At 42.6% G+C, this 18,420-nt stretch overlaps 1 protein-coding gene across 2 annotated transcripts in view; it reads left to right on the top strand.

Moving 5' to 3' along the window:
• Cers3 (ceramide synthase 3) overlaps positions 1–18,420 on the top strand; it is a 93,226-nt gene that overhangs the window by 44,858 nt on the left and 29,948 nt on the right. For both annotated transcript variants that reach the window (XM_040730611.1, XM_040730617.1), the window contains exons 4-9: positions 1,013–1,131; positions 3,116–3,173; positions 4,625–4,675; positions 6,034–6,126; positions 7,209–7,337; positions 10,562–10,668. In XM_040730611.1, the coding sequence (XP_040586545.1) occupies positions 1,013–1,131; positions 3,116–3,173; positions 4,625–4,675; positions 6,034–6,126; positions 7,209–7,337; positions 10,562–10,668 (557 nt within the window). The remainder of the gene's footprint in view (positions 1–1,012; positions 1,132–3,115; positions 3,174–4,624; positions 4,676–6,033; positions 6,127–7,208; positions 7,338–10,561; positions 10,669–18,420) is intronic.

Raw genomic sequence — 18,420 nt, 5'->3', positions numbered from 1 at the left:
AATGTTCAAGAGATCAATGACATTTCAAAATATTGTTATGGAGCATGTTCCTGTGGAAGTGTAGAGCATTAGTTACTCTGGGTCTAATATACAGAATATGCCTGTTAAAATCTCTCTGCGAAATGGACTGGTCCTCTTGACCATTCATGTTTCTTTTCCGGCTCTAGCAGACCTTGAAATTTGGGCACTAATTCATCATCTTTGTTGTTTCCTATTTTATGTCATAGCCTGTAAAACTTCTGCTTCCCTGAGGAGAAGCAATCATCATTACTATGCTTTATAGTCATTATTTTAATGGTTGGAAAGAGTTTGGATTCTTTTGAAATAGGCTGTGTATCAGGTTGATTGTGGGAGCAGATAACCAATACCCAGTGGGGTTTTTCTTGAATTACCTTCTGTGACTACCAGAAAGACTGAATGGAGTAACAGAAAGCCCACTAGCTCAGGTCTGGTTGGCACCTGGCTACCATTTTCACGTCTTGCACAAGTCCTAGCAAGTCACAGACAAAGCTTCTGTGTCTCTGTAGGAAATCATGTTTGATTGACATTTTAAACTCTGCTACTATACCCAGCTCCTAGGAGGCCCTAAATAAATCATTGTGAGCTCATATATACAGTCCAAACATGTGAATTGCTGCTAATGTGTAGAAGGTTGGTCTTTCTCAGAACTCGGAACATATCCTCTGTTTGCTGTTGGCTTGGCTTTGGCTTGGGGATCTGTGTGTGCAAATGTGATTTCATAAGCAGTAGAGGTAAATTCCCTGGCCCACAGTCTTGTGCCTGTCTGCTCTAGTACACACTGTCCCCCGACTGCTTGACATCTGACCCTGTTCTTTGCCTTAGTTTGTACAGTTACGTTGCATGTGTTTGTGCGCGTGCACATACACATGCATTAGCATGCACTCCTATGTCAGGGTGTGCCTGTGGAGGCTCTCCTCATTCCGCCATGTCCTGCCTTTCCCTGATGAAACTCCCTGCCTTGTTGACCTTCATTCTTTTCATCTTTTTTCAGACTGATGTTTATGGACTGGCAAAGAAGTGTAACTTGGCAGAACGCCAGGTTGAGAGATGGTTTAGGAGTCGGCGGAATCAAGACAGGCCTTGCAGGATGAAGAAATTCCAGGAGTCTTGGTAAGGATGGGCAGCTTGTGCAGCGCTGTCATATCAAGGGTGCGTCATGGCAGCCAGCACACCGACACGGGGGAGGTAACACATGGGAGCACAAAGTGCAATCTTATGCAGTTAGTGCAAAGCGGACAGTGAACGGCTGCTGAGAAAGCCCTAGGTTTCTCTGTAGCTTTGGAGGCTGCCCTGAAACTCACACTGTGAGGCTGAGCTTGAACTCACAGAGATCCGCCTGCATCTGCCTCCCGAGTGCTGGGTTAAGGTGTGTGCTATCACCTCCCAGCTAAGATGTTATTCTTTCACTGCCCTTTCTTCCCTCTCCTCTTCTAGGAGGACCAGATACCCACATTCTAGGGTAGACTCAAATGCCTATGCAGACATCACTTAGCCCGAAGCCCAGAACGTCCACAAACATGTCTTAACTGGTGTTCTCCTTTCTAGGGCTAAGTTAGAAACTCTCAAGACTTTCTCCCCTGTCTGCTGTCCTTGAGGTTGTAGGGACAGTGGGTGTGAGAATGCATCCTGGTACACTTCCCTCAGAATAGCATGCATATATCCAAAGTTTGATCATACACCCTCAGCTCTTCCTCCCACCCTTTCCCACGGCGCTCCCAACACGTCTCCCTCCTACTTCGTGCATTCTTCTTTCTTGCAATGAGCCCCTGAGTGCAATGAGTACTGCCCACATGTGTATGGGGGCATCAGAGCTTGGGTAAACTTCCATGGCCCGTACCTCTGAAGATAAATGACTATTCCAGAAGCCATCTTCAGCAAATTGCTCTTCTGTTAGGGGCGGGGCTCACGAGCCTCTCCTCCATCCACACAGAAATGTTGACCAGCTGTAGGTTTAAACATAAATATTTGGAAGGCATTTCACAACATGTCCATTCATCAAAGCAGCAGTAGTAGATTTCTCCCTAGGGCCTATGCCCCTCATCCAGCAGAAGACTTTTGACTAGACTTATAGGAGCAGGAGTGAATTCCCTCCCATGAATTGGAGGGTAACCAATAGCTTTCTGGACTTGAGGCCTGATTCATGGGAAGGAATTTATTTTCTTTTCCATCTTTCTCTCTTTATTTTTATTTTATTTGTTTTGAGAACTGTGTATTCAGCTTGTTGATTCATTTCTTGATTGTATGGCTTATTTTGTTTGTTTGTTTATTGTTTTTTCCAGACAAGGTTTTTTTGGTGTAGCTTTGTAGACCAGGGTGGCCTTGAACTCTGCCTCCCTAGTGCTGGGATTAAAGGTGTGTGCCACTACCACCTAGCTTGTTTTGTGTATTTTTATAGTTCTTTATGTCATCTGTATAGTCACTCTGTCTGGTGCATAGTTTGCATTTCCTAAGGTGTCTTTCACCTACGTTAATTGTTTCTTTGCTGTACAGAAACTCTCTAATTTCACATTGTCTCATTTATTGATTCTTGTTTTTATTAATGGTCTGAGCTACTAGAGTCCACCCAGGAAAGTCCTTGCCTACATTTATAACTTGAAGGCTTTTTTTTTACATATATTTACCTCTAAAAGTCTTAAAGTTTTGGGTCTCATTAATATCTTTGATAATTTTGAGTTTATTTGTATGTAGGGTGAGAAATATAAACCATATCCTGCTTCCTCAGTATCATTTATTCTGGGGCTGTCTTTTTTCTAATGTGTATTTCTGACATCTTTGCCAAAAAGGAGTTGTCTTTATCTGTGGCACTCTCATATTCTGCTTGTCTACATGTCTGTTCTTGAGCGACTATCATAATGCTTTTACAGTTGTGGTTCTGGGGTGTAATTTGAGATCAGGTATTACCATGTGTCCAGCATTGCTCTTCCCACTGTGTAGGTGTCTGTGCTTCCATGTGGATCTTAGGATATGACAGCTAGGGCTTGAGCTTGTATTTATACTCTAGGACAGATGTTCTTCAAAGCTTGTCCAGATTCCCTTTCCCCTCACATGTCAATCACTGTTACAGAAGAGTGAAGCCTTTTCTTTCTTTTGACAGCTGGCGATTTACATTTTACTTAATGATAACTGTGGCTGGAGTTGCATTTCTTTATGATGTAAGTTGCCCTTTTCATATCTTTGGAATTCATCTTTAATTTAAAATATTTTTGCCTATAAATTCTATTAATGCAAAGTTCTCACCTCAAAAGGATGAGAAAAAGTTTATTCTGGAACCAAGTAAAAGTGACCATGACCCAGGAACACAGATACAAGTTACCACAAATTCTATATTCGAATGTAGTGATGGTTTCCTGAGGTTTTATAGTAACAGAACAAAGCAAGTCATAATGTAAATACTTTTCAAGTATGTTGGTGGAGACACAAGATGAGCAGGTTAGAGCAAGGCAGGGATCCGCAGCTGTATGCCAAAGTGCCATAAGGCAACCCTTTGAACCTTTGGTTGGTAGAAGCTAGGGGTCTCTCTGTATATTCAAAAAGATTTGCCTAATAGCCATAAAATAAGTGGCCATTAATGGGGCTAACTATGTCCCAAGATAAATAGAAATTAGGTTCTGACCCACAACATTCCAACCTTCCCATTGAAGTTCTAGTCAGTCAGCCAGCCATACAGATGACTCAAAGCAAATTGTCTTTCCCCAAGGAACTTCATTCACAGTTCTTTTATAACATAATACTCCTAAGTTAGCCAGCTTGAGAAGTGTCTCTATAGAATCAACATATTTCTCAGGCTATGGGTGTAGCTCAGTGGCAGAACCCTTGTCTAGCATGAACAGGGCCCAAAATAAGCCTCCTGGTAGATTTTGGGTGTTTTGTTTTTGTTTTTTGAGACAAGATTTCTCTGTGTAACTTTGGGGCCTGTCCTGGAACTCGCTCTGTAGACCAAGCTGACCTCAAACTCACAGAGATCCACCTGCCTCTGCCTCCCAAGTGTTGGGATTAAAGGCGTGCACCACCATTGCCCAGCTTGCCTCCTGGTATTTTATTGTCTCAAGGTCTTTTTACCTTTTCACTTATTTATTTTTTTATGTGCTTGCTTATTTTTGTCTTTTTTTTGAGACAGGATCTCAATAGGTATCTGAGGCTGGGCTAGAACTCACTCTAAAGCTCATGCCAGCCTCAAACTTGTAATCTCCCTATCTCAGCATCCCAAGTGCTGAGATTATAGACATTTGCTACAAACCCAACTCAAGGTACAGATATAATAACTGATCCAGAAATTATTTTCTTAGTATATTTATTTGTTCAAAATGTTCCTTCAACAAGACAGTCTTATTATTGACCCCAGATGCACTGTCAGTAGTGAATTCACAGTGTTGTGTAGGAGTGTGAATCAGTGCCCATGAGGGAGAGATGCATGCAACAGAACAAGCAGGATCTGCACAAGAGAGCAGATAGTATAATAGTGAACACTACACGTGGGTCTGTGCGACAGGAAACACACAGTGGGTCTGTGTGATAGGAAATACCACCACAAAGAGCTGTGTTTCCTGCTGAAACCAGCTTTTGACTGACGCTGTGTTCTCTCTCTTGCCTCCTCTTTTTTCAGAAACCATGGGCTTATGACCTCTGGGAGGTTTGGCATGACTATCCCAAGCAGGTACGTCCTCCCTATCGTAGCCGCTCCCTAACTTCAGCACCGGGTTAAGACACCACCCCAGATCTCCATGTCGGGTTTTTTGTTTCTTTGTTCATTGTCTTTATTTCTTTGTTTGTTGTCTACTTGTTGGCCTTAAACTCAGCACATGTATAGGTCATCCTTGAACTTTTAGTCCTCTGCCACCATTTCCAAAGTAACTGGCTAAAATTAGTCTTTCTAGCATGTTAGCATAACCAGCCAAACAAACAAAAATCAGGAAGTGGGCTGGAATGATGGCTCAATGGTTCAGAGTGCCAGCTGCTCTTCTAAGACGACCAAGGGTTTGAGTCTTACCATCCATATGGTGGCATACAAGGGTCTACATCTCTAGTTCCAGGGAATGCAGTGTCCTCTTCTGACCTCTGCAGTAACCAGACACACGTGTGGTTCATGCAGGCAAAACATCCATACACATAAAGTAAATAATAAAAATGAAATTAAATGAAACAACAGGAAAAGTGAACAAGAAAGCATTAAAAAGAGAAGTTCTGTTCATCACGCAGACCATAATCTAGTCCTATTAATGCTAGCCTATTTCCTCTTCTTAAGAGCATCCCTTATTCCTTGGTACATAACAACAATCCTCAAGTCAAGTGTCATAACTTGCCAACTATTGGTTACTCATGATTTGGGTTGGTACTTGGGCCTAGGCTAAAGGAAGCAGATCTATTCCATGTGGTATCAACTGAGATCATTTATACATTCCAAGTTAGTTGGTGGCCTTACTCCTAATTTTATCAGCTGGCATCTTTTTGTGGCCTCTTTGGAATGATTGCACAGCTTTCTTAAACAGTGATCATGAAGTCTATGCTTGTATTACACTGACTGCTATCTTCTTGGCCAAGTACCAAGATTAGATCTATAGTCATTGCGGAAGGAGAACATGTAAGGCCATAGATATTAAAAGGTCACATCTAATGGGTGCATTAGATAACATGTCTCAAGTCTCAAATTGCCTCAATGTCTCAAGCAATTCCCTACTATAACAGTACTAAGAAAAACTATAGCAGTAGAAATTAAATTACTTTTATTCAGAAGACAATTTTAGAGTCCTTAAACAATTGCATATCTATGATAACTCACATTAAGCTAAAATGAGGCAGTCACATCTATAGCATTTTTTACAACTTTTTTGTCAAAACATTTCATTTGGTCTAGTCTTAAAAGAATTAAACACCTCGATATTTCGTCTGTGATTCCTTTGGGGCGTTTCAGTCATTGCAACTTCCTGTAATTTTGTGGACTACAAATGGGTTTCAGAAAATATAAACACGTTGCTTGTGAGATCACATTTGGATGACTGTTTCCCTCTTCCTCAGCCTCTGCTGCCATCCCAGTACTGGTACTACATTTTGGAGATGAGTTTTTATTGGTCACTGCTGTTTAGCCTGGGTTATGATATCAAGAGGAAGGTAAGTGCTGCTGTGTTTCCAAAACTATGTTTATCCATTTCTTCAAACTTCTTCATTCCTTTGCCTCTAATTCTACCTATAAATGGCGTTATGTGTATAGTTAGCTCTAGTCATTGGCTATTTTTGTTTTTGATAGTGCATAGACTAATTCAAATTATGCTCATGTCTTGAGGTCCTGATAAATGCCTATAGAGAAACAACTGTGTTCCTGCTCAATAAGAAAATAATTCTCTGTTTCCTTTGGCTTTGGAGGGCAGTGTCCCCTAATGCACAGGAAAACCGTGTTAGTATAATGACTTTAACTCTACTCTGCATCTGTGACTTGATGACAAAGCACTTTGTACAATCCTTTCTAATGTTTTCAAAGACTTAGGAATGACTACCCATCCATTAATTCCTTAGGAATCTTGTTTTAAGCACACATAGATTTGCTTTATTTGCAGGGAAACCAAGTCACAGGTATTCTTAATGTCACAAAGTGATACATTTCAGGGCTGTCTAGTTTACTGCATCACTGGCTCAGCTATCATTTTAGACCCTAGTGCAGTCACAAGATTTCCTCAGCAAAGCAAATCAAAAAGACTACCGGTGCCTCAGGTCTTCATACACTAACCCAGTGCAGAATGGTAGCATGCAAGCATGTTTGTTTAATAAAGTTAAGATCAGCTAAATATTAGGTTAAATGGAACTGCCTTATTAAATGCTCTTTGAGTTGAAGGGTGATGCAGCCCACAGATATTTTCAAAGAAAACTCATAGCATTTAAGAATACAGTGTGTAGCACCATGGAAAGAATATCAGAAGTTACAGTTAGATGACAAGTGTTCAGTGCTGTTTCAAAGTTAAATTACTTCATCAATAAGGGTAATATTTGCCCTGGCTTCCCCATAAGGACTGTTTTAAGAAGGAGAAAAATACATGCATGCATGGATACATACATACATACATACATACATACATACATACAATACTAAATGTCAAAACATGAAGATGTAAGTTACTGGTATCATTATTATTCTCTCTTCCAGTCACTGGGAAATAACTGCTTTTGCTTAATGGCTTCCATTTTCTCTCATTATGTAGGATTTCCTTGCTCATGTCATCCACCACCTGGCTGCCATTAGTCTGATGAGCTTCTCCTGGTGTGCTAATTATATCCGCAGTGGGACCCTCGTGATGCTTGTGCACGATGTGTCTGACATTTGGCTGGAGGTAAATGTTTGCCATTTAAAAAATAATAACAGTGCTATGTCCTGCTTTTCACTAAGTGCTCACAGAAAGAATTATCTGTGAGTGATTTGGCAGAGCCCTCTGTCATGAAAACAGCAGAAATCTAAAAAGGCACGGGCTCCCAGACCCTTTGACATGAAGCCTCTTAGTGTCTGTTTGCAGTTTCTGCACTGTGCAAGCCAGAGGCTGGTCTGTGGGATTGTGTCCATGGCAGCCGCATGCCGCTGCCCATTCGGGAAGTGATATGAGATACTCAAATGAGAAACCAAGTCAAACCTTGAACATTTTGCTTTCTGGATCCCAAAGTTGGACAGCTACCTCTCCTACTTGAGCCAGTGGCTGACTGCCCGTTGAATACCTCCAATCCCTCTTGCTTTAGGGAATGCCAACTGATGTTTGTAAAACAGCATTCGTTTTCTAAGGGAGAAAGAAGGCTTAGAGTGTGTCTGGAAGCAGGGAACATTAAGACAAAAGTCTTCCTATTTCTACATTACACAAGATACAAGGAACAAAGGCACGGCAGGGCTACTTCTCCATCTCTCTGTTAGCATCAGGCCTGCTGGTGCTGGGCTGTGATTGAGTCGCCCCATTTCTGTCAGGTCTCCTGCTATAATTACAACAGCATTTCCCAGGACCAGTTGCTGACTCTCTCTAGTGTACTCACTTATGACGAACCCAATTAAAACAATGCTAAACTACTTTACACTTGGGTTTTCTCCTTGGAGTGCTAATAATTGGATATAGGTTGATATGGAAGAAATTAAATGTAATAGAATTTCATTCTTCTAGATTGGGGTTCAGCCAGCTTTTGATAAAGGGCCAGAAAGTAAATCTAATTTTGTGGGCTTCATGTGATTTATACCATGTACTCTTTATTTTCTTCTCTGTTTTTATACACTTTTAAAAATATGAAAACCATTCTTTGGCCTGACCAGCTTTAGCCCAAGAACTGGAAGGTAGTTTGCCCAACCCTATTTAAGAAATGACCAGAAGTGGTTTGAAGTCATGTCAAGGCAACTGGCCTCTGTGACATATTTGTAAACTCTTCTCAGCAGAGTGGTGGGTAAGGTTATGACATGCCTCAGTGCAGTTCAGCAGGGCAGGACTGGGCCAGGGTTGTGTCACACTGCTTTCTGAACACACCCACCTCTGCTCCAAGCACCCCTTTCTCTGATCTAATCCCTGTGACCTTGGCTGAAAAGGAAGGCTCCATTAGGCCTGAGTTGAGAATTGCAGATGCTTGTCTTGCTTCTGAACCCTCATTTGCTCAGCTTTGGTGTATGTCCAGCATTAAAACACCACCATTGCTTTTTAAGGGAAAGCTAGATGCTGAAGCTGGATCCAGAAGCTTAGTTTTCCCAGCCTTCCCTCCACCTTCTCATTGCCGCAGCATAATCCCCTAAGAGATGTGGGCAAATGACTTATTGTTTTGTTTCCTAGCCCCAGCTGTAACATGAGACGTCATATCAACCCCTCATGGCATATTATAATATTTAGCTCATTACTGTTTGAAAATTCTCCAAGTCTTTAGGTAAAAGACAGGAAAAAGAATGTCATGTCAGACTTAGAGATCCTTTCATGGTTAACACACAAGCTCAGCCTCATGTTGTTACTAGTCATGAATCATTCTTGATCCACAAGTCATGAGCTAACTCAAGGCTCAGACACAAGGCTAGTGCTGTCCATCAACATCTAGGGGTAGAGACAACACTGAATGGTGACGGCAGGGGCCTCTTTTTGGTGTTCACCCAAGGATGTATGACCGACCAATGGCTTCTTTGAATAGTTCTCACATGTTTGCTTTCTCAATCAAGTTCTAATTGAACCCAGACCTGCCTGGCACCACATTTGCTCTTGTAGACTTTCCCTGAGTTAGAGGCTGCTAATCTTTGGAAGCCGCCAAGATAGGCAGTGTACCTGTTAGCTCTGCTTTGCAACACCAAGAAACTACAGCACCTACAATACTTTCTTATACCTACTCTATTTATTGCCTTCTATTGGCATATTTCTGATCCTCTGTTACTTTCTATGTTCAAATTCAGAGCCAGAACCCAACATTTTTATGTATACTCCATACATAAAAATATTATGCAGGGCTATCATTTGACATTTCATCATTACATAGTCCAGAAGGTGTTGAAGGTATTTCTGCCCAACAGTACCATTTTGCCCTCCAGAGTGGGCTCACAGAGATTCTGATACCTGTGCACATATCCAACTTCCCACCTTGGCCTGGCTTCTGACCTTGAAGCCAGCTGTGTCCTCCATTCTAGTCATCCTAAGACTCTGGGCTTTGCCTCTTATCCAGTCCCCCGACTTGAGGTCCATTGGCTCTCTATGTTAGTTACCAAAGCTATCCCTATGCTACCCTCTATAACCCCACAAGATGTTACTGTCATCATCCTTGGAAAGTTTTGGAAAGCATGGAAAACGCTATTCAGATACTCCTGGAGGGCACACATGTTGCTCTTCTTGTTGTAGGAGGGTCTTGAGCCTCCAGGATGTAATTTCTGAATCTTTAAAGTCTAAGCCATGCTCCCTTGTATTAGTGATGTCTCTATTGGCATGATAAAGTACTATGGCCAAGAGTGGTTAAGAAGAAGTTCATTTTGGTGTATGGTTCTGATGGTTACATATCCACATAGTGGAGAAGACAGCAGGTGTAAGAAGCTGAGACACTACATCTCAAGTACACATAGAAAACAAAGAGAAGGAGTGGGGAGTGCACAAAAAGTGAACCAAGGCTATAAACCCTCAAAGCCAGGGAATCCTAGCTGTACCTCACCTTCCACTTCATCCTCAACCTTGGGCTTCATGGGAGAGTATAACAGAGCATCCTTAACACCGCGTTGACTTCAGCACTCTAGACAAGTCACATTTCACTCCTGTTCCAAAGAAAGGGAGATACAAAATGATGGTAGGACTTCTAGTGCTGACTTCTAGTGCTTCAGAAAGGCATGGTCCTTGTTGTAGTGATTTATCATATCTTTTTTAAGATATTATATTATAAAAATTTTCAAACATAGGGACACAGAGCTTTCCTCTACCTTTGAGGGTTATCATTATGGCTAATCTCATTTAATCTATGTCCCCATCCACAACCCAAGACCTTCCCCAGGTTGCTTTCAGGCAAGTCCTCATGCAATTCTTGTTAAAATTCATGCCATGAACATTTAACTGACAGAAGTTTCTCTCTTCATTTTCAGTCTGCTAAGATGTTTTCTTATGCTGGATGGAAGCAGACCTGCAATACCCTGTTTCTCATCTTCTCTGTCGTGTTCTTCATCAGCCGATTCATTATTTTCCCATTCTGGTGAGTAGACAAGGTGCCTTTCCTGCCTAATCCCCTCATTGTCCCCATTCTTTCCAGATATTTCTGCCTAATTCAGCTAGATAAACAATGTGATGGAGCCGCTTTTATAGCTTTACTAAAAACAAAGTGTTGCAGTTCCGTAAACCAAGACTTGAATTAGTATCTCCTTGAGAGCAGAGGTCCAGTGCAGAGGCTAATTTCAGGCTGGGAATCAGGCTGGAATCCAATCCTGTGCCACACTTAATGGCCTGTGTTGTCTGGGGTAGGTTAGAGCATCTTCTGTGCCTTCATTTTCTCACCTGTAAAATAGAAGAGGTAACCGAGGCTTACCTGAGATACTACACACAAGAGAGATTTAGAAAATCATCTATTAGTAAAGACTTAGTAAGCAGTGACTATGTTATTAAAATTATTAATGGGTATTTCAAAATTGAGTTTAATCCAGAATTCAATCCATGATAAATGCCTTATACATTGCTCGTTTGGTAGAGTTTTTGTTTTGCTAGTAAATTTTGCTCTTTCACTTTCATGCATGTGCGCTATTCATTTTGGTATTTAGTGAACCCCTCCATTCCTCTCCCTTCCTCACTTTTCCACCTCTACCCTGCTCCTTCATATCAACCTCTTTTGCTTCTTTATTAGTTTTGGCTTTGCTTGGTGTCTCACAGAATTTATTCAGGACTATCTGTATGGACCTGAGTTTAGAATCGATTACCTGAAATGAACTTGGTGGGTACACAGTTGATACCATGCCTCCCTTCACACAGAATCTGTCGGTTGCCAATAAATCTGCAGTATGTGGTTGGGACCCATGGATCCTTTCCCCCCTCCTTAGCTGACTATGAGGAGGACTTGACTTCTGGGGACCCAATGCCAGTATGCACAGCCACTGTGAAGATGGCATTTGCAGCCCCTCTCTTCCATCCAGTTCTTACATTCTTTCCACCCCCTCTTTCAAAGTGGTCCCTGAGCCTTAAGGGGGCATTGTAAACGTCATGCCTAGAGCTGAGCCCTCAACTATTCTTTATTGTCTTGTAGAGTTATAGGCCTTTGCCTTTATTTCTGTTCACTGCAAGGAACAGATTGTCAGCTTAAGGCTGAGAGTAGCCTTTGTTTCTGGGTATAAACATATGTCTATACTTAGGAGATGATTTGCAGTTATGTCAATTCAGCTAAGCGGTCATGCTAAATTCCCTATACCTCCCTCCACACACACACACCTAGGGTCTAAGACTTCTTCAGTCATAGGTTTTGGACCAATGTAATTTTATTAGGTATGGATTCCCTCTTGCAGAGCAAGCCCAAAATCCAATTAGAGAGAGGTTGATTATCCATATAATAGTCACATTACTAGTACCCAACTGGGTCCATCTTACCTAGAAGCTTGGTATTATAGTTCATAGAGTTCAGAGTGTGCTAAGCAATCAATGTCTTTACCCCCACACCGAATTTCATAGTAGCATCTGGGACCATAAGATCCACCCAACAGTGAAGTATCTTCTAGCCCATTTCCATCTTGATTTCTTTACATCTTGCAGCTCAGATATGTGGTGTCTTACCAACTACTTCTCAAGAATGAACCAAGAGCAATGACTAGAACCTGTAATGCTGTTGGGGTTTGGAACCTCCATGACCAATGACTCCTATGGATGTATTCCACAGTTGGCACTGGGGTTTTTGTTTAATTAGTTATCCGTTATTTCTAGACCTTCATTTCCTAGTCTTTGCAAAGTATTTGTCTTCAGAATTTTTGTAAATTTTTTAACTGGGTTACTGGAAAGTTGGTTACCTGTTTCATTTTGTTTAGTCCTTGCCATTCTGTCATTGCTCCTGCCTCCCATCATTCTCCCGGCTTGAAGCTTTCTACCCCCAGAATACACCTCCTCCATCCCCATCTAACTTATTAAGTCCTATATCTCCTACTTAAGATAACCTCCCCATGATTGTCCCCTTTCTAGTTTCTTGGATTCCTAACATATTCCAAGATAAGCACACAAAACTAAAGCATTAAAAATAACATGACATTGGCTTAAAAAAAATAGACACATAGACACGTGGAATAGAACAGAGGACCCATGTAATAAGTTCAGGTAACTGTACCTACCTATTTTTTATATATAATAAAGAAGCTGAAAATATACACTCGAAAAAAGAGCATTTTCAACAAACAGTGGTGAAAAATCTGTATGTCAACACATAGAAGAATGACACTAGATGCCTGTATCTTACCGTGCATAAAACTCAATTCCAAATGGACCAGAGACCTCAAAATAAAACCGGATACCTTGAAACTGATAAAGAAAAAAGTAGGGGTAGTGCTTCAACACACAAATTTAGTTAACAATTTTCTGAATAGGACTCTAGTAACACAGGAAATAAGACCAACAAGCAACAAACAGGATCTCACAAGACTAAAAGGCTTCTGTACAGCAAAATAAACTGTTAATCAAGTGAAGAAATAGCTTACAGAATAGGAAAAATATTAGCCAGCTATGCAATTGATAGAGGATTGCTAACTAGAATATAAAAACAACTAAACAGTGTTTAGTAAACTCAAAGAAAAAATCCCAATTAAAAACTGGGCTACGTAACTACAAATGGCTTTCAAAAGAACCACAAATGGCTTGGAAATGCTTGAAAGTGCTCAATACCCTTAACCACTAGAAAAATTCAGATTTCATTTTACCCCATTAAAATGGCCATCATCAGGAATACAAATGACAACCAGTGCCAGGTGTGGGAAATGGATACCCTTGTGCACTGTTGGTAGAAACACAAACTAGTACAGCCACTCTGGAGGTGCCTAAAAAAACTAGAATTGGGTCTACTATATGGCCAAACCTTACACTCCGGGCACATATCCTAAGGACTCTGTCCTACTACAGAAACACTTGGTATGTCATTGTTCACTATAGCTCTGCTCACAATAGCCAGAAAATGAAATCATCCCAGATGTCCATCAACTGATGAATGGATAATGAAATGTAGGACACATATGTGAATTTTATGTAGCTATAAAGAAAGAAATTTTGGAAATTTCAGGGAAATGGATGAAACTTTTTAAAATATATACTGAGTGAAGTAACTCATCTCAGAAAGACAAATGCCTCATATTTGCTAAATGTATTATTGTCGCTTTTGTTTGACTAAGCAGATGTGTTTGTGAAAATCAGTTGTTGGTTCCTCTATTATCTTTATGGTTCCCATATTCATGGCCTCGTGAAAGCAAACTAGGATAGGCTAGCTTTACCCCTAAGCCGACTTGCAGATAACAGTAGATGGAGCTTTTCAGAGGCTTCCATGGTGCTGCAAAGTCTTTCATTTTTCCAGATGCCTTTCCTCATGTCCCAGAAGCTCCTCATGCTGCACATAGCTGTGTGCACAGGAAACCATCTGGATACTGAGTGGTTTAAGTCAGTGCTAGGCAAACTTGTTCTGGTAAGGGCAAGAGAACAAGTATTTTAGACTTTGAGGGAATAACGTGGCCTTTGTTGATATTTTTCTTTGTTTTGCTTTGTTACACAACTCTTTAAAACTGTATCAAGCTGAACTTAGACACAGGCTTTGACTAAATTTTATGCATCGGCCAGTCTGCAGCGATCTGTTTAAGTCACTGGCTAATGGTTACGTCTTCTGATTCTCAGCACTGATTGGCCTTAGCTAGGCCATTTCTCCCTGGAGTCTCTCATGTGGTTACAGATGGAGGCCAGGTAGTTAACAGTGACTACAGTTGGAACTTTCTGGGAGCCTTCTTCAGCTACACGCTTGAGGAAATCCATGTAAGACCAGCTACTTGGCGACACAGTCCTCGGCTGGCTCCTGAGCTGGGCTCTTGTCTCAACACCTACAGATGGCCTTCTCACTTGCCCTTGGACTCCTCATTTCAAGTGTGACATCCGAAGTCACATCATGTCACTTCCTGACATATAATGTACAATAGAACCACACCCCCAATATTAGAAGAAAGGAAATTATACTGTTTCTTGGTAAGACTGCTTCTAAAGCCTGGGCAGCCATCTTGACTCCATGGAAGCCCTTGGTTCAGGGAACTCCAAGAAGCTTCTCTAGTCAGAGCCTGGCTCTTGATACCACCATAGAGAATATTTACCTCAGACTTTTTCATGATATCTAACAAACAAGCAAACAGCTGAGTACATGGTGACTTTAGCAGTTCTAGATTTGAGAGCTCCTGCTCCTCCTGGCATTTCTGAATTTCTGAATCAATCAGTTACTAACATTTGATGTTTTCTTGATCTCAGTACTGGATCCTTGCTGGTAGTAGAGGGCGGCACCATCTTCAGGGCTCTAGACAACAATAAGCCAGTACTGACAGACTGGACTGTAAGAGTCTTTGCTAATAATGATATTCCATGCTGACACTGATCCCATTGTTCAGAAAGTTGAAGCAGGCTGCACCAAGCCGCTGGAAGTTTGGAGAACAGATCTTCACAATGGTCTTTGAGGAAAAACTCAGTGGTTTGAAATGAAGAGCAATTTCACTCAGAAAAAGAACTGTCTCCAGCTCCGGTGCCCTGCTCTAGCTTAGTCTCCATTAACTTGGACTTTACTATGCTATCATCATGGTAGTACCAACGGGGAAATTTTCATTCCTTGTTGCCAGCCTTGTTCCACCCATTTGTCCCAATCTCTGTGGATTCGCTCCTCCAGGAAGTCTTACCCAGTCAGAGCTTGTTGGGAATCTACCACAGATGAAGCAGTGTGCACATAATAGATGCTGCTGGAAGGTGACTCAGCTAACCTGCTTCAAGACGGGGCCATGTTAGAGGTGCTGAGGGGAGCATCAGGCACTTTGTTCTTCCGCAGCACACTCTGTGGTACAGTGGGGTGGAAGAAAGCTGCTGGAGGTGTGTGTCCTTCAGTTCACCCAGAAGCTGGAGAGACGGGCAGAGTCCATGCATCGCCATCCATCTTTCCCTCTCTTGGATTTTTCCATCATCTCCCAAAGGCAGGTTTGCTTTCCCCTGACTCGACTCCCCTTGTCTTTCTGCAACTGTTTGCTCCTCTCCGTCCCTCCTGCTGTGTCTGAGGATCCAGTGTAGTTCACTCTCAGTATAGGAAGAGCACCTGGGAATCCCCATTTTGAGATGTCAACCTGCTAGAGAAAAAGGTGGAGTGTGACTCAAGTGCCTTCCCCTCGGAGTCTGACCAAAGAGGTGCTGAGGAGGCTAAGGCATGGCAGGGCTCACTAGAGACAGAACTGAGGCAAAGGAGAAAAGTGGCCTGCTTCCAGGACAAGAAAAAAGTCAGTCACTGAGAGCCCCTCTGGTTCTCTAACCCTGGCGCCTTCACAGCTGGCCTTGGAGAAGACAGCCCAGCAGCCGTGCCAGTCAGCAAAGAGAAAGGCTGACCGGGAGCCTGCAAGCACAGAGGGCCGGGCAGGAGGGGCTGGCCAGGTGCAGAGGAACTGCACTGTGCTGGCAACCGAGGGTGTCAACTGTTCTGAAAATCACTTTCAAACATTTCTGAGCTAATAATTAGGCCTCAATCAGACTTGTTGTTGGTTCCCCAAATACTGTTTCATTAGTCAGATATTCAAACTGGTATTGGCAGAATTGCTTTTACTTCATTGCCTGGAAACTCCATTTGTTTGCGTTTTTATCAAAACTATTTAAATCACAGACTAGTGTTTTTCACATTATATTTCCAACTATTGTGTTCACATAATGACATTTAAAATGTTTTAATTACATTTATTCTTTGGAGATTTCATACATATATACCATATATCTTGATCATTTCCTCCCCTCAAATACCTCTCCAACTCCTCTCAGGATACCCTTTCCCTGTATCACCTCCATCCCAACTTCACATCCTTCTTTTATTGGAATTGATTGATATCTATGTGAACACTGTAGAAATGCCACCAGAAAACCATTCGACTAGAAAGATCTTTCTGAAGTCAGACTGTTCTTGACTCCCGATAGTCACCCCCATGAGTCACAGGACGGGGTGGGTATTAATGTCCTTAGACTGGTTGATCTGCAAGGAAGGGATGGGTACCCTGATGTTCAAACACTGCTGTCCTTCCACCTAAGTTTGCAGGTGGCAGCATGGCTGCATTCAAGCCATCAATAACGATGCTATTTCCTTATCCCCATAAGCTACCATGCACAACATCACCTTTCTTCATCACGACTGGTCACTGGATTTCAGATCCCAGCTTTTAATGATCTAGCCATCGCTAGTTTGAAACCCATGTGTGAAAGGAAATGTTATGGGCATGGGACTATGCAATAACTTGGAATGGTTAGTGGAGAAGGGAGATTTTTTTAAAACTATGGAGCTAAAAGCATGAAAGTACTCTTAGTCGGGGCTCCCGTGGCAAGTTGTGTTCAGTGAGATACCATCAACCTCAGACTCCACACACATGCAAACATGCATACAGGCATATGCACCTACACCCACACCTGCACCCACACCCACACCCGCACCCACACTTAAAAGAAAAGAACTACAGCCAGAAACAACTAAAGTAGGGCCTTTGGGATACAGAGCGGAAACCTTTGCCCTTTTCAGGCAGAACTGGAGTTGGATGTAGAGCTGGGTGCTAGGCAAGCTATCTTCCAGTGAGCTATAAGCCACTGCCCAGCACACACCTTTCCATTATAGTGACTGAACCAAAGGGTGAAGAGTTAGTTTGTCTTCACTGAGAGTCTGTTATATTGTCTTCATCTATACCAACCATTTCCTGGAACCCAAGGCATGCCAAGCATGACTTCATCTCCAGAACCAGCCACTGGTGTGGTAAGAACACAAAATTCTCACCCTCCCTCAATTAGCAAGAAAAACACAACAACACAAACACCTGGCACCTACAATCCGAAATTTCCACTTGGAAAATAGAACTTGTGGGTGGTGTTGGCAAAACCAGTTACTATTTATAGCGCAACTGTGACTTATCCAAACTATGATGTCTGTATGGGTTAAGAGTGAGGAGAGGAAGCAGAACCAAACACAGAGAAAGGGCCCAGCCCAGGCAGTCAGATGCACAATAGCAGCTCCTCAGTTTGGAAAGAGTAAGTTCTGTGGGTCTAGGAACTCGGAAAATCCCCTTCAGCTGCTATAAGGCGGTGACATGGAAACCTGGGGAGTAAACAACATACATGTCTGCTCGCACGTCAGGACACTGGGGGCGGGGGCCGAGGGAGAGGACCAATGTCACGATGGCTTTTCCTCTTATTCTTTGAGCAGAAGAGAAGCAGCACAAAGTGAGACCAGGCCATCCTTTTGTGAGGTCCTGAAAAATGACAGGCCGAGGCCACTCTCATCAGGGTCCCTCCCCTCCACGTTGTCTGTCCACCCGCAGAGAACATTCCGAAGGCATCCCACTCCGCCCCCCTCCTGGCCTGACCTCACTCTAAAGTGCCTCCTTCCAGAGCCTAAGCCAGTTCTGCAGCTCGGAGGTGGGGCTGCTCTAATTGCGTCGCTGTTGAGCATCTTGTTCAGGAGAGGAAGGCCCCGGCAGCAGTCAGGTTAGCCAGCATGGCAGTGAGGGCGATGGCTTTAATTGCCATGTTTTGAGAGCTTACTGTGTGCCGCGCCCTTCTCAAGGCATCAACGTCAGGGCCATAACTCAAGATGAGGTGGGCCAGAAGTTTTATTTTACAGATGACCTGGGGCCCAGCCGGGTGGAGGCTCTCCTTGAAATCTGTGGCCTCTGACCTGCATCTCACAGGCTCTGGAGCCCCGCCTTTGGCCCCGCCCCTCTTCTCACTGTTCAGAGCATAAGCA

The sequence above is a fragment of the Mesocricetus auratus genome, unplaced genomic scaffold (assembly GCF_017639785.1).
Source record: "Mesocricetus auratus isolate SY011 unplaced genomic scaffold, BCM_Maur_2.0 Super-Scaffold_4256, whole genome shotgun sequence".
Taxonomy (NCBI): domain Eukaryota; kingdom Metazoa; phylum Chordata; class Mammalia; order Rodentia; family Cricetidae; genus Mesocricetus; species Mesocricetus auratus.
The sequence above is the reverse complement of the archived record's forward strand: the minus strand, read 5'-3'. Positions and strand labels throughout refer to the sequence as shown.